Source organism: Erpetoichthys calabaricus, chromosome 5, assembly GCF_900747795.2.
Source record: "Erpetoichthys calabaricus chromosome 5, fErpCal1.3, whole genome shotgun sequence".
Classification (NCBI taxonomy): domain Eukaryota; kingdom Metazoa; phylum Chordata; class Cladistia; order Polypteriformes; family Polypteridae; genus Erpetoichthys; species Erpetoichthys calabaricus.
The window spans coordinates 36,709,741-36,726,272 of NC_041398.2; the positions used below are offsets into that span (position 1 = coordinate 36,709,741).

A 16,532-nucleotide genomic window follows, 5' to 3' on the forward strand; every position below is an offset into this window, starting at 1 on the left:
GGAAAAGAAGGGTGGAAAATGCCCTTCATTTTGTTTGCACTAGTAAATGCTGCTGCCTACAAGCTGCAAACACCGAATACATTGTTCAGTATTTGTTTTTCTATATTGTCATAAATATCATTATCATAAATTTCTTTGAAATATCTTGATATAATTTTTAGGCTATATCATCCACCCCTAGTTGTAATATCTCTTAAATAACAAATCTTAACGAGAATGTGTTTAGAGCATAATTAATTGGTTCTTAAGGCCTAGGTATTTTTTTTATATGAAATCAGGATGTGTTATGCTGGCCTATTAAGAGGTTTGATGAAATAAAAATGTATTGTCCTTGATTTCAGATGTTTATCATTTTTCCTTAATTTTCTGTATTATAGGCTGACTGGATCCTCTGGATTCTTAACAGATGGGCCTGGCAACTACAAGTACAAGACTAAGTGCACCTGGCTGATAGAGGGAAAGTAAGTGGGCATTATTCCTTTCTCTAACCCCCCTCCCCTGCCACCTTTAGTATGGCAGAGGATGACCATCATTAGGAGTTTAATTTTTGCTTGTCTTATGGAAAATGAGTTGTTAAATGCTGTGTGATAACCACTTTGCAATAGAACAGTGGTCTTCAAAGTTGATTCTGGATGTCAATAGTTGTAGCCCATTTTCGTAATTAGATAGATAGATAGATAGAATCACTCTGTTCTTCTATTTTTGGCATCCATTTGCTACTTCTAATATTACAATCTTCTGCCAGCATTGCTTTTTGCATCTCCTGATTTTGATTAGATTTGTGATGACTTCTGTCATTGATAATTAGTTACCCAATTTTATATCTGCTTCTGCATAGCTCCAGAAGATGGGCAAGAATGTGACAGATCAACAGATTAATGATATAAAGTCTGCATCTGTTTTTTCTTTGGCATGTGACAAGTTATGTGACGTGAAAGAAATCGCACAAATTAGCCTTCTGGAATGGTATGTTTCTGGTAAAGGTCTCCATGAAGAATTACTGGCGTTGATACAGCAACTCATAAAGGACAAACTCAAGGTGAAGATATTTCTGCCGCAATTTTGGAATTTTTGATTGTTAGGGAAACTGACATCAATAAGCTGGTGTCTGTCTCTAAAGATGGAGCACCCAGTATGATGGGTAAAAATAGTCTTTGTTACCCTCTTTAAACAATATGTGGAGCATGATGTTTTTACATTTCCCATCAAATTGTAAAGGTGATGGATTTGGTTGTAAATAATCAATCAAATAATGGCAAAATGAATTAATCACTGATAGTTTTGTGTTCTTCTCGAATAAGTGAACAGTTAATATTCTGACCTTCTTTTGCACAATAAAGTTTGTTGCTTATCCAGAGGAGCAGTTATGAAACTTTTCGCTTCATGTCTTGAACATATTAAAACCTTTTTAAGTCAAAAGGAGCATGAATATCTATACTTAAGTCATGAAGAATGGTTACAGAAATTTTACTTTGCTAATGATATGAAAACACATTTAAACCACCTGAATCAGAAGCTACAAGGTAGAGGTAACACTGCAAGTACACTTCTGGAAACCATCCTTCCTTTTGAAATGACTACTTATGTTTTCAGAAACTACTTATGTTTTCAGAAGACTTGAAAAGTGGAAATCTATTTCATTTAGAATCTTCAAAAACCATCTGGAAACGACTGGAAGTGTCATTGATAGCAAGTTCTTTGTGGCAGCTATTGCAAAAATGCATGATTCATCTACTGGTCACTTCAAAGATTTCAGGGATGAGAAGTCCACTCTTTTTGATCTTGACACAACCACTAGATTAGGCTAAAATTCCCTGAGACATTAAGATTGTTCAGTATCATGGTTTAGGGGAAGGCTACAAAAAGCTATCTCAGAGGTTTAAACTGTCAGTTTCAACAGTAAGGAATGTAATCAGGAAATGGAAGGCCACAGGCATAGTTGCTGTTAAAGCCAGGTCTGGCAGGCCAAGAAAAATACAGGAGCGGCATATGCGCAGGATTGTGAGTGGTTACAGACAACCCACAGATCACCTCCAAAGACCTGCAAGAACATCTTGCTGCAGGTGGTGAATCTCTACATCGTTCTACAATTTGGCGCAGTTTGCACAAAGAACATCTGTATGGCAGGGAAAGAGAAAGAAGCCCTTTCTGCACTGATGCCACAAACAGAGTCACTTGTTGTATGCAAATGCTCATTTAGACAAGCCAGATTCATTTTGGAACAAAGTGCTTTGGACTGCTGAGACAAAAATTGAGTTATTTGGTCATAACAAACAGCGCTTTGCATGGCGGAAGAAGAACACCGCATTCCAAGAAAAACACCTGCTACCTACTGTCAAATTTGGTGGAGGTTCCATCATGCTGTGGGGCTGTGTGGCTAGTTCAGGGACTGGGGCTCTTGTTAAAGTCAGGGGCTGGATGAATTCAACCCAATATCAACAAATCCTTCAGGCTAATGTTCAAGCATCAGTCACAAAGTTGAAGTTACTCAGGGGTTGGATATTTCAACAAGACAATGACCCAAAACACAGTTCAAATCTACAAAGGCATTCATGCAGAGGGAGAAGTACAATGTTCTGGAATGGCCGTCACAGTCCCCTAACTTGAATATCATTGAAAATCTATGGGATGATTTGAAGCCGATTGTCCGTGCTCGGCAGGCCTCAAATTTAACTGAACTGGAGAGATTTTGTATGGAAGAATGGTCAAAAATCCCTCCATCCAGAATCCAGACGCTCCTCAAAGGCTATAGGAGGCATCTAGAGGCTGTTATATTTGCAAAAGGAGGCTCAACTAAGTATTCTCTTCTCGGTACTCAAATGTGGCACTTGGTGCCACGGCCCACCTGCCAAGTTGTTTTGCCTGCCTAAGGTAAAGTCATCCCTGATGGAGGATCGCAGGAATCGTGAGAAAGAGGGGTCCTTTTATCGGATTGGCTAGCCCAACACTGTTTCAGCCGTGGAATGGCCAAATGGGGGAGGCAGCTTGATGGATGAGGTCTCCAGGAGTTTAAAATTATCTAAATCTTATTATGTGATGTCATCTACTGTTAAATTCTGCTCCGTACTTCTAAAAATTTTTTAATTTTTTATTGAGGATTGTTCTGTTCTGTGTATTATATTGTATTGTATTGACCCCCTTCTTTTGACACCCACTGCACGCCCAACCTACCTGGAAAGGGGTCTCTCTTTGAACTGCCTTTCCCAAGGTTTCTTCCATTTTTTCCCTACTAGGTTTTTTTTTGGGAGTTTTTCCTTGTCTTCTTAGAGAGTCAAGGCTGGGGGGCTGTCAAGAGGCAGGGCCTGTTAAAGCCCATTGCGGCACTTCCTGTGTGAATTTGGGCTATACAAAAATAAACTGTATTGTATTGTATTGATGTCATATCTCTGTTGGGGTGCCCAAATTTATGCACCTGTCTAATTTTGTTATGATGCATATTGCATATTTTCTGTTAATCCAATAAACTGAATGTCACTGCTGAAATACTACTGTTTCCATAAGGCATGTCATATATTGAAAGGAAGTTGCTACTTTGAAAGCTCAGCCAATGATAAACAAAAATTCATTAATTAAGAGGGGTTCCCAAACTTTTTTATATGATTATAGCATGCCCTTATCCTTTCTTTCCTTTCAGCCACAAAAGAATATTGGTTTCTCTTTAATTTCATATTTAAAATCAGAGCAAACCTCTAGGGTTATCTTCTTTCTCTGTTATTGCTAATTTTGTCTACAAGTGAGAGCCAAGTTTAATCTTTGACTTGCAAATTTTTTTAATATTGTGACAATACTGCACTGTTTTTTGAAACCATACTTTTAGTTTTTTGTTTAAGATTTGCTCTGTTACATTATACTAGAGTCAAAGGAACTGAAACATTGCTTTTGTGGTGCTTGTTAAAATATTAAGTATCTGTAAAGTGTATGTAAAGACAACATCCGTTAGTTCAAGTAAGGAAAATTTGCTTCGGTTCTTCAGCAAGGTGTTTTGGAATGTAAGTATCTTACTCCTTTGAATCTTTGGTTCTTCATTTCTGCTTCGTCTGTTTTTTATGAGCCTCTATTGTTTTCCTTCTTTCTTTCTTACCATTCTTCAAAAGTGGTTTCCCAGACAGATTTCTATCATTTCTCTATCTTGGCTTTTTTTATATCTTTGTAAGCCTTAAAGCCTGGCAGCCCTTAGTTAACATTGTGAATACTGTTTCCATCATTTAATTGTCACATTATGAAGAAATGAACACGCTGTCCAAATAAATACAGACAGGTAATAAATATTTTCAAAAGTTATTTTAAAAAAAACTACAAATAATGCTCAGAGCCTTGAATATAGCATAGTTTATAATTTGATCCCATGTTTTTGCCCTGTATTAAGCTGCTATTGTTTTGTCAACACTTTAATTTTGCAAAAATTATCAAAAATTATCCTTGCGGCTTATACCTATTTTGTGTTGTGTGCTCAGCAGCTTGTGGTCTTTCAGAGCAATGTGTCCCATCCATCTATCATCCAACCCACTATATCCTAACTACAGGGTCACGGGGGGTCTGCTGGAGCCAATCCCAGCCAACACAGGGCGCAAGGCAGGAAACAAACCCCGGGCAGGACGCCAGGCCACCGCAGCTAATGTGTCCCATTCTAGTAAATGCTGTTTTTCATAAAAATGTTTCCCATCAAGTGTGTAAAGTCCATAAATCCCTGCTGACCTTTTAGTAATATTGTATCAATCTTATGTTGCTTATTTTTATTTTTTTGTTTTTGTTTAGAGCCAACACCATCCTCAGATTGCGGTTCAATCATTTTGCCACTGAGTGTAGCTGGGATCATCTTTATGTTTATGATGGTGATTCAATATATGCACCCTTACTGGCTGCATTTAGGTAAGACTTTCAAGAATAAAAAATAATTCAGTTGTATTATCAATTTAATTAAAATATGTGCTATTTAAGTTAATTTTGTTTGTATATTTTACAACATAAAGTGCATATACACCTTACTAGTATTGTTGCTTGAGTTTAGTTTTCTTTGCTTAGCATTTGTCATTGTGTACTTTTACATTACAGTGTTTGCATGTTTTCTGTAGATATTAGAGTAAATTGAAAATTCTAGGTTTAACACATAATGTTTTGTGTATCTGTCCCTCTGTCTGTCTGAAGGTGGTGTGCAACAAAATGGTACATTCTGCCTTGTGCTTGACACTGCCTGGTTGGATTCCAGCATCATGAACCAAAGCTAGATTAAGCGTTTTTGATTCTTGATAGTTGGATGTGCAGTAAGCTAGTCAAAAATTACAGTACATGTGTAGTACTAGGGTGTTGTACCGTGTTAGCCATTATGAATGTAGAGAAAAGCCAAGCAAAATGACACCTTTTATTGGCTAACTAAAAAGATTACAATATGCAAGCTTTCGAGGCAACTCAGGCCCCTTGTTCAGGCAAGATGTAATCACATTATACATGTGTAGTAAATTAACAACTTATTACTGCTTTGGCATTTATTTCTCCTGCCCTTTGTGATTATATGCAACTAGAAAGCGGTCATGTAAATCATATTGATTTTAAATAGGAAACATCATTTGTACTTTTTCTGAAAATGGTAGTTTTTTCATGCATGTAATGTTTGAGGTGGGCAGCCACTGCTTATTATAAGAGTTCATTTAACTGTAGGATCAGTAGCTGACATTATATATAGGATTGGGTGGGGTCCATTATTTTCATAGAATCATACAATGCTATTTTATTATCTATGTTGCATTCACTTAAGTTATGTTTTGTTTTTTGAATAAAATAGTAAGATAATATGTTTTAAGACCATATATAAAGACCCTTATGTGTAAAGGTAGAGCAGGTTTGGATGTTTCTTTTAGGGAGAGCAGAAGTACTGTCTGCCAAAAATATAATAAAATCAGAGGAAACATGACATTATTTATTATTGAAACATGCCTTTTAGCTTGATGTGGTCTGAAGGTCCTTTAGCCATTTTCAATAAAGCAAGGGTAAGTAATTATTTGTGTTCAGCCTGTTGAAATACATGCATCCCGTTCTCTGAATAGAAATTACTTAGCCACAGTTTATGGCTTTCATTCTTGCTAAAACCATTGAGTGCCCACTTGTTTTCTGTGATTGAGAACCTTTACTACCAAAAAGGATCCAAATACTATCAGGATAGAAATAGTTCATCTTAGTCTGAACTTGAGCATGGCTATTGCTTTATTTCTTATTGTAAGGCCATCTTTGGACCTGGTTAATGCATCATCATGACAGAAATAGTTTACTAAGGGATAGTTGAATTTGGCATTTGGTATGTTACTTGTAGTTTGCATAGCATGTGTACAATTTATACGCTACTTTATAGTAGTGAATAGTGTCTAGTCTGTCTTGTGTTTTTTTTGTTTTTTGTTTTTTTTTTTGTTGACCCTTTGATCAGTAGATCTAGATCGCTCTGTGATAGTATTCCACCTTTGCCACTAGTCAGTATGTGAAACTTACACCTGCTAGATCTGCCCTTGACAACTTTATGTGCTATTATTGTGAAGAAGAGGCATTTAGGAGCAGCGATAGCTCAGCCACAGAGTGGTAGACCATACAAACTCCTAGAGTGGGGCTACCCAGTTCTGAACCACATAATGTTTTAAAAAAAAATAGTGTATCCTCTTTTGTATCACTCACAACAGAGTTCCGTACTGCACCTGGAAACAACATCCATACAAGAACTGTCCATTATGAGTGTCATGTAATGGAGTTTCCATGGCTGAAGGGCAGCACACAGCCTTAAATGTACAATGTGTAAATGCCAAACATATGCAGGAGTACCGTTCAGCACACTACAACAACAACATTTATTTATATAGTATGTTTTCATATAAATGATGTAGCTCAAAATGCTTTACACGATGAAGAAAGAAAAAAAATTAAGAATATGAAAATAAAATTAGGCAATACTAATTAAAAAAGATGGCCAGGGAGGACAGAAAAGAAAAAAAAAACCCCAGAGGGGTGGAGAAAAAAAAACCTGCAGGCGTGCCAAGGTCATGAGACCGCTTAGCCCCCACTAGCCATTCTTTGGCCTTCAATCCATCAATGTATGGACTACACAGTGCTTTGATTGGGTGGTGGTGATCGCCACCACAGAAAACTGGAAAAAGAACAGCAGAGAAAGTAGGGGATAATACGGAGCAATGAAGAAAATGATAATTAAATGCATATACAGAAAATCAGGGTTACACTAAAATGAAGCTACGAGAAAGCCATGTTAAAATATTGGGTTTTTAGCAGTTTTTTAAAATGCTCCACTGTATTTTTGGGTAGTCCCGAGACTTGCAAAGTTATATGGGATCTAACTTTTGCTATATTTCTAAAGTGATAAAATGCTGTCCTAGTAATCTGATTAATATGTGATTTAAAATCTAGGTCAGAGTCCATATTTACCCCTAAATTCTTTGCCTCTGTCTTGAGTTTTAAGCCTAATGGATCAAGTTTATTTCTAATACCCTCATTATATCCATTTTTGCCAATTACTATGGTTTCTGATTTCTCCTTATTTAGTTTGAGAAAATTATTACTCATCCATTGAGAAACACAAGTAAGACATTGTATCAGTGAAAAAAGAGAGTAGGGGTCATCAGGTGCTATTGATAAATACAATTGTGTGTCATCAGCATATCTGTGGTAGCTCACGTTATGCCTTGAGATAATCTGACCTAATGGAAGCATGGAGATCGAAAAGAGCAGTGGACCCAGGATAGATCTTTGTTGGACACCATATAGAATATCAGGTGTGTCTGAAGTATAATTACCACAACTAACAAAGAATTTTCCACCTGTCCAGTAAGTCAGTTAGTCATTTTCCAACCTGCTACATCCTAGCACAGGGTCATGGGAGTCTGCTGGAGCCAATCCCAGCCAGCACAGGGCGCAAGGCAAGAACAAACCCCGGGCAGGGCCCAACCCACCGCAGGTCACACACACACCAAGCACACACTAGGGACAATTTAGGATCGCCAGTGTACCTAACCTGCATGTCTTTGGACTGTGGGAGGAAACCGGAGCACCCGGAGGAAACCCACGCAGACATGGGGAGAACATGCAAACTTCCCTGTCAAGTAAGACTCAAACCAATTTAAGACACTGCCAGAGAGGCCCACCCACTGACTAAGGCGATTTCTAAGAATTTTGCGGTCAATGGTATCAAATGTGGCACTCAGATCTAGGAGGATGAGAACAGATAAACAGCCTCTGTCTGCATTTACCCGCAAGTCATTTACTACTTTAACTAGCGCAGTTTCTGTACTGTGATTTGCTCTAAAACCTGACTGAAACTTGTCAAGAACAGGATGTTTAGTCAGGTGATCATTTAGGTGCGTAATGACTGCCTTTTCTAGGATTTTACTTAAGATAGATAGATACTTTATTAATCCCAAGGGGAAATTCACACACTCCAGCAGCAGCATACTGATAAAAAAAAATATTAAAGAGTGATAACAATGCAGGTATACAGACAGTCAATAACTTTGAGTAATGTTAACATTTACCCTCCCGGGTGGAATTGAAGAGTCGCATAGTGTGGGGGAGGAACGATCTCCTCAGTCTGTCAGTGGAGCAGGAAAGTGACAGCAGTCTGTCGCTGAAGCTGCTCCTCTATCTGGAGAGGATACTGTTTAGTGGATGCAGTGGATTCTCCATTATTGACAGGAGCCTGCTCAGCGCCCATCGCTCTGCCATGGATGTCAAATTGTCCAGCTCCGTGCCTACAATAGAGCCTGCCTTTCTCACCAGTTTGTCCAGGCGTGAGGCGTCTCTCTTCTTTATGCTGCCTCCCCAGCACACCACCGCGTAGAAGAGGGCGCTCGCCACAACTGTCTGATAGAACATCTGCAGCATCTTATTGCAGATATTGAAGGACGCCAGCCTTCTAAGGAAGTATAGTCGGCTCTGTCCTTTCTTACATAGAGCATCAGTATTGGCAGTCCAGTCCAATTTATCATCCAGCTGCACTCCCAGGTATTTATAGGTCTACACCCTCTGCACACAGTCACCTCTGATGATCATGGGGTCCATGAGGGGCCTGGGCCTCCTAAAATCCACCACCAGCTCCTTGGTTTTGCTGGTGTTCAGGTGTAGGTGGTTTGAGTCGCACCATTTAACAAAGTCCTTGATTAGGTTCCTATACTCCTCCTCTCGCCCACTTCTGATGCAGCCCACGATAGCAGTGTCGTCAGCGAACTTTTGCACGTGGCAGGACTCAGAGTTGTATTGGAAGTCCGATGTATATAGGCTGAACAGGACCGGAGAAAGTACAGTCCCCTGCGGCGCTTCTGTGTTGCTGACCACAATGTCAGACCTGCAGTTCCCGAGATGCACATACTGAGGTCTGTCTTTAAGATAGTCCATGATCCATGCCACCAGGTATGAAAGGCAGGTTAGAAATAGGTCTAAAACTTTCAAAAACAGAGGAGCCAAGAGTTTTTTTTCTTGAGCAGGGGTTTAACTGTTGTGGAGAAATATTCAGAAAAAATGAACAGTGTCTTCAGAAAGGCAGTCAGAATTTAGACTTTATTGCACAGCATAGAAAACAATTGCAGAGCTCATAAAGCCTGCCTCAGTTCATGAAGCGAGCCCTGAGTGTTCGGTGAGCCCTGAATATATTACATTTCTTATCACAAATGCTCCCCTCTCACACTAGTTTCCAAACATCTACTCTACAGGGTTTCTCATGATGTTGTCCCCACTCAGCACTTTTTCCCATAACAATCACCTGGTATTGCAGACCTTCTCATGACAATATTCTTGCCCCTGTAGGCATCCCCATAATAATCCTCTACCCAGTAGACCAGGCATGTCAAACACGCGGCCCGCAACAGAAATCTGTGCGGCCCGCATGACAGATCCTAGTTAGCACTGAACTTGTACAAAATGATTGATTCAATCACAAACGATAGTATTCTGCATCTTCGGTGTTACTTATTGACTTTTCTTTCTTCTGCCTTCTGACAAAAGCGCGTTTTCCCATGGCATTACGGTACCGGAAACGTCATCTGCTAGTATAGCCACGAGCCTTGACCAAAGTTAATGAGCCGCAGCGTCACAACTGAAGTGATATGCTGCAGCAGGGGTGGCCTTAGGCATGTGCAAACTGTGCACCTGCATAGTGCTGCCAAATCCCAGGGGCTGCCACGCCAATATATATTGAATATAAAACAGAAAGAGAAAATAACGACACAGCTGACGGCAATGTGGCCGAAAAACATTGTTTCTTGTTAACTAGTACGCTGTATTTACAAATGTCGCTAGAGTCGGAACAGTAAGCTATATGTAGTATTATAATGTTTTGCCGTAATGAGAATATCATGGGTCGCCACTTGGTTTTCAAGTTACGGACACGAGTATATAGAAGCATGTCATGAGCACGAGGCGGCTATGCAGTGTCCGCAACGGATGTGGCCATCCGCCGTGCATAAGATACCGTATTGACATTGCCAGGCAAAGGAGCCACCGATTCTTTCTCTGCCCAGGGCCGCCACGAGCCTAGAGCCTCCCCTGGCAGGCTACACTACTGACTGGGTTGCTGAGACTGGCCACTGGGCAGAACTGACCATCACGAGTAGTAATAGCCCGCATATTTTCACGTTTTTTTTGGCTCTAGTTTCATGTAATTTTGTGCTAGTATTGTAACGAATAGTTAGTGCAGACTATAGCTGAAGATCTGAAGTGGACGCGAGAAGTTGGTGAGTTGTTTATTAACATTTTTTTGATTTTGAGTTTGTAAAATTATTGTAGGTCAGGTGGCTTTTGGCATATCGGCTTATTTTACAATATAAACTTTGAAGTAAACTTAGTAAAGTAAAATTTGATTTTTGGAGGATTTGTTTTCCAACTTGAATTACTGAGCAAAGAATTCAGTGAGCATTTTCGTGATTTCATTTCACACAAACAGGGCATTGCGCTGTTCTGTTACAACGCTGAGAATGCGCCTGAGAATATCCAAATGGAATTGATTAAAGTGCAGTCAGATTCTATTCTGAAGGCAAAATACAACGAAGTTGGTGTGCCAGGCTTGTATGCTTACCTGCCACCCTCGTATGTGCAGATCCGTAAGTTGGTATCGAGAGTACTGTCTATTTTCGGAAGCACTTACCTTTGTGAGCAATTGTTTTTGTTAATGAAAGCTACCAAAACCCCACATCGCTCAAGACTTACCGTCGAGCACCTTTCATCCCTCATAAAAGTTGCAGCTGCACAAGATTTCAAGCCTGATATTGACGAACTGGTTACTAACAAGAGATGCGAAGTGTCGGGACAAAAGAAATAAATCTCACACTGTAAGGCTCCTATATAAGCAATGAATATAATATAATGAATATCAATCATCAAGACACTATATAAAAGCGGTCGGGATTGTCCTTCTGTCCCGTGAGTGCCAAGCGTAGCGGTATTCCGCTTATCACAGACTTACTACTTGCGGCTTGCGGTACGAAGCGATGCGATGTGAGCAGAGTTCTGGTGCTCCCATCGTTCCCTTGCTTTTGTGCGTGGTGCGCTGGAAAAATAGACAAAATTATGTCTCTGGAAATAATTAATGTTGATGGAGTACAAATGCCTCACCGCGTAGTAAATATCAGGGGAGATGGTGCTTGCTTATTCTCATCTATAGCTTATTTAGTGCATGAAACTCCGTCTTTAGCGGTACAGATTCGGGCTGACATTGTACGACATGTTTTAAGTAATTGGTCAAGGTTTCAGCCATTTATAATGATGCCGTCAGGAATCTCTTATACAAATGAGCTTCAGTATCTCACTGAAATGTCAAAGTCTCAAACTTATGGTACCATTACTGAGCTAATGGCAGCGGGAGAGTTGTTCCCCTATGAGTTTCAAGTATATTATTATGGAGTCCTACACTCCAAGCTTGGACAGGCACTCGAGGGGATAAAAAAAAACTTAGGTTTTTGGGAGATGTTATGAATGGGCACTTTGATGTTCTCATTCCCTACACTTACATGCCTGATGTACACATGGAGTGCACACAAATTGAGGATAAAAGTCGGTCGCCTTAAAAGGAGGGTGAGCCTAGTAATATAATAAGAACCTAGATAAGAGGTTAAGACTCTAATTCTACACTGTTGTATGTAGACTGCATGGAAATAAATTGCTTTTCTTTAAACTTTAAGTGTTACATTTTTTAAAGTTTTCAGTATTGGAAAGAAAGCTACAGTAACTTTGCATAATAGTATAACTGTATTTGTTACAGTACGGCCCGCTGACGCATGTGTGGTAGTCGAAGCGGCCCACCAATGGTAGTGAGTTTGACATGCCTGCAGTAGACCTTCTCATAACAATATTTCCTTCTCAGTCCATCTTCTCATAACAACTACTGTGGCTGGCAGAACATATTTGCCACCTTGCGGTGAGCATCACCTGATTAGCCCTCCCTTCATTCTCACAGCCTAATCCTGAGCTTTTAAAAATCGATGGCCGTTCAGTTCATCAATTTTTAACAATTAAGTTGGGATCAGAAGGACCCATATATAAGCTGCAATCAATCTTGACACAGTGCTTCATACTTGAAAGAAGGAAAAAAGACAAACCTTTAACAATTGCTTCTTTAAGCTAATTACGTAATATGTGCTACTGTATCTTTGTGTTATTACTAAGATGCATAAAGAAGTATTGGCATATAAACTTAAATGCTAGCTAAATTAAATATAAATGTGCTTGCTAATATAAGAGCCCGCAGCTACAGACCGCAGCGCTGTTAAATCATGGCACGCAGCTGCTCAGTGGTCTGACGCCAATCAACTTTTAAGCCACTATTGTGCTCAAACGAACTAATATCCTAATACATTGTGTTTTAATTTTATTGCCTAAGGTTTTCTAAATGCCTTTTAATTGCTTATATGTTTTATGCTCTAGCTTGATAGCTTGCCCTTTACTCACACAGGCAAAGGCCCTGCTTGCAGTTTGTTTAGTCTTCTGTCGGTAGGAAGCTCAGCACCTGCATTCTCAAAACAAAAATCTGCCTGCTTTCTTCCTCAGAGAGCATGATGACCTTGTCTCACAGCTTGATTAACAGAAACTCCAAACAAGGCAAGTGAGAAGGACAGGCAGACAAAAAGTCTCTCTTACCAAATAAATGATGTCTTTTTAAAGCTGTTTCAGGCCTACTCTTTTTATAGCTAAAAGCACTAAAACTAATAATGAAACATATTGATCCTTAATCGAAATTCTCAACATAATGGCAGTCTTAAGACAGTCTGGGAAGACCCCCATATCTAATGAAGAATTTACTATGTCAAGAACATTCTCTGTTAGCACACTAGATACTTCTTTGAAAGAATATGTTGGTATTGGATCAAGGCCACAGGTGGAGGGTTTCAGTTGAGAAATTTATTTTATATAAATCGGGTAAATCTATCCTGATGAAAGAATTTAATTTGCTTAAAATGGAATACCAGGGTTTAAGAGGATCAGCATGTGGGGGGGGTGTTGTACAATATTATTTCTAATATCATTAATTTTGTGATTAAAAAATATAGCAAAAGCCTCAAGTTTCACTGGAAGTTTTTTGGAGGCATTCCATTGAGTGACCTGGGTTTTAGCAAACGATCAAAAAACCATTAGAGAAATATCACTGCCCTCTCAAGACGGACTGTGTTGTTGTATTCTGTTATTTTAGCCTTCAATATCTTATAGTGGATAATTAGTTTAGTTTTCCTCCATTTACACTCTGCTCTCCGGCATGTTTTCTTTAAATCACATACCATTGGACATTGGAGCTGTGCAAACATTTTCTCTGTAGTGATGAATCATGCTTCACTATCTGGTTTTGGTTAGGTATCTTGGTCCCTTTGAAGGGTGCTATTCATATTACAGCATACAAAGACAATTTAGACAGTTATACGCTTCTGACTTTGTGGCAGCAGTTTGGGGAAGGGCCTCCTGAACACAAAGCCAGGTCCATAAAGACATAGCTTAACATGTTTGGTATGGTGGAACCTGATTGGCCTTCACAGAGCCCTGACCTTAAACCTATTGAACAATTTTGGGAGGAATTGAAATAGTATGTTCTTGTCCAACACCAGTACCTAACTTCACAAATGCTGTTTTGTCTGAACTGACAAAAACCTTGTGGAAAGTCTTCTCAGAAGAATGGAGGCTCTCTTACCTTCAAAGGGGGAGGAGTGTGGGCAGCTAAATATTAATGCCCATGGTTTTGTTATGGGATGTCCAACAAGCTCATATAGGTTTGATGGTCAGGTGCCCAAGGTTATTAGCTGAATGCATTTCTTACATGCTTTTTTTTTTTTTTCTTTTGTCGCCTCTGCGATTGTAAACCAGTCTACTGGAGATGTTTATTATTTATAAACGTGGACGTGGCACATGTGGTCATGATGGTTAGCAGTTTGTCTCTTGTTAAATTATGCAGTGTTGTGTACAGGGTAAGGCACTAGTTTTTAGCCCTCAATGCTACCAAATTGGTTCTTACCTCTGCCTAACTTTATGATCCTTAAAAATTCCATTACACTCCCTGCAGGTGCAACTGCAAAAAATATTTTCTAAGCACTTTTTAACATATTGTAATCTTGTATGTCACCTTGGATAAAGCAGTCAGACAAATAAACAATAATATGCATTTATACAAAGAAAAAAAAGCAAAAAACTTCTGCATTCTTCTGACTCTAGGTGGACAAAAGAAGTTTAAAAGTTTATTTTGGATAGAGTGAGTGGTTTATGGTTTGGTTTGTTTGTTTGTTTGTTTATTTTGGGTAATCTTATATGTACATCAAGAACCTATTCTATGCAGTTAATGGGCATCTCACAGCACCGTCTTTTTTTAAGAAGGCTCGTCTGTGTCTTCAGTATTTGTGAAGACTGAAGAAATCAAGTCCTTTTCCTTAGATCGTTAGTAACATTTACAGATACACTGTGGCATATCTGTATGAGGTCAATGATACTAGCAAGAATATTACAGCATTAGCAAAGTGCTTATTAAGCTTTTTATACATTTGTTATGTTTTGGTAATATTCAGCAAGGAAAAACCTGTTGAACACATACTGTACTACTGCTACATTTTGATGGAAGTTGCATGTTAATTAACCGTCCCTAATATACATAAAGCTATATGTACTTCCTATATATGCCTTAGTATGCCAAGTCAATGCAAGAGTTCTTTAAATCAATCAATCAATTAATCATAATTTTGTTGTTGCTATACTTGCTAGCTGCTCCATGAGACAGAGGAACTTATTTAACTGGAGATGACATAAGCAATATATACATGTAAGGGTAGAACGTTAGAAGTATTGTGTGAGGATGGATAGGTTGGATGTTTAGCTGAAAAATCTGGTAGTGTTGCAGAGCTGTGACTAGCATAACATGATGTTGAGTGGAAAGAACTGAAATGTTCAGCTCCATTTTGAATATTCATACTAATAAAAATGCATTTGAATAAGTTGAGCACAGGAGCACTGCAGTGTATGATTTTTTTAAATTTTATTTTATTGATTTTATTAAAATCACACATCATTCCATACAAATAAATCAATTTTTACAAACATAAGATCGAAAACAAATCAACCCCGACCCCTGAGAGAGAGAGCTAAGCCAGCAGAGTAAAAATTAAAGCTAGTAAAAATAAGTACATGAACTAATAAGTGAATAATGATAAATGGAGAAGAAAAAAGGGGAGAGAATCTGCTTCCTCATTACTTTAAAAGCTTATTCTAAAATGTTATTGATTATATCCTGCCAGGTTTTGAAAAATTTCTGCACAGATCCTCTAAGTGAGAATTTGATTTTTTCCAGATTCAAATAGTAAATAACATCAGTTACCCACTGACTTAGAATAGGACAATTAGGATTCTTCCAGTTGAGCAAGATAAGTCTACGTTCCAATAGTGTAGTGAAGGAAATCACAGTTTGTTTGTCCTTCTCCATTTTAAGCCCATCTGGGAGTACACCAAACATAGCTGTTAATGGATTACGAGGGATTGTGACACCAAGGCTGTCTGATAGGCATTTAACATAATTCTGGATCAAAATCTTTAATTTGGTGCAGGTCCAGAACATGTGGCCCAGCAAGTCTAGAACTTGATTGCAACGTTTGCAGGTTGGATCTTGCCCTGGAAACATTTTGGACAATTTTAAGTGAGACAGATGTGCTAGATATATAATTTTGAGTTGAATGATTGTATGCTTTGCACATATGGAGCTCGAGTGGATTCTCTGCATTGCTACTTTCCACTCCTTTTCTGATATATTTAGTGAGAGATCCTTTTCCCACTGTCCTCTTGGATCTTTGAAAGGAAGGGACTGTAAAATGGTTTTGTATATTACAGAAATGCTGTTTGAGTCCTCAAGACTGATGAATGTTTTTTCCAGCATAGAGGTAGGTGGGAGGTGAGGAAAATTGGGCAGGTTCTGTTTAACAAAGTTTCTAATTTGAAGGTAGTAAAAGAAATGTCTTGCTGGGAAGTTAAATTTGGAATGTAATTGTTCGTAGGATGTAAAGGCGTTGTCTATGTACAGATCTCTAAGTGATTTAATC

General features: G+C 38.8%; 1 protein-coding gene across 2 annotated transcripts in view; it reads left to right on the forward strand.

The window, feature by feature from the left end:
- The window catches only part of atrn (attractin), a 300,415-nt gene that overhangs the window by 45,216 nt on the left and 238,667 nt on the right, over window positions 1-16,532 (forward strand). For both annotated transcript variants that reach the window (XM_028801455.2, XM_028801456.2), the window contains exons 2-3: window positions 378-461; window positions 4,756-4,869. In XM_028801455.2, the coding sequence (XP_028657288.2) occupies window positions 378-461; window positions 4,756-4,869 (198 nt within the window). The remainder of the gene's footprint in view (window positions 1-377; window positions 462-4,755; window positions 4,870-16,532) is intronic.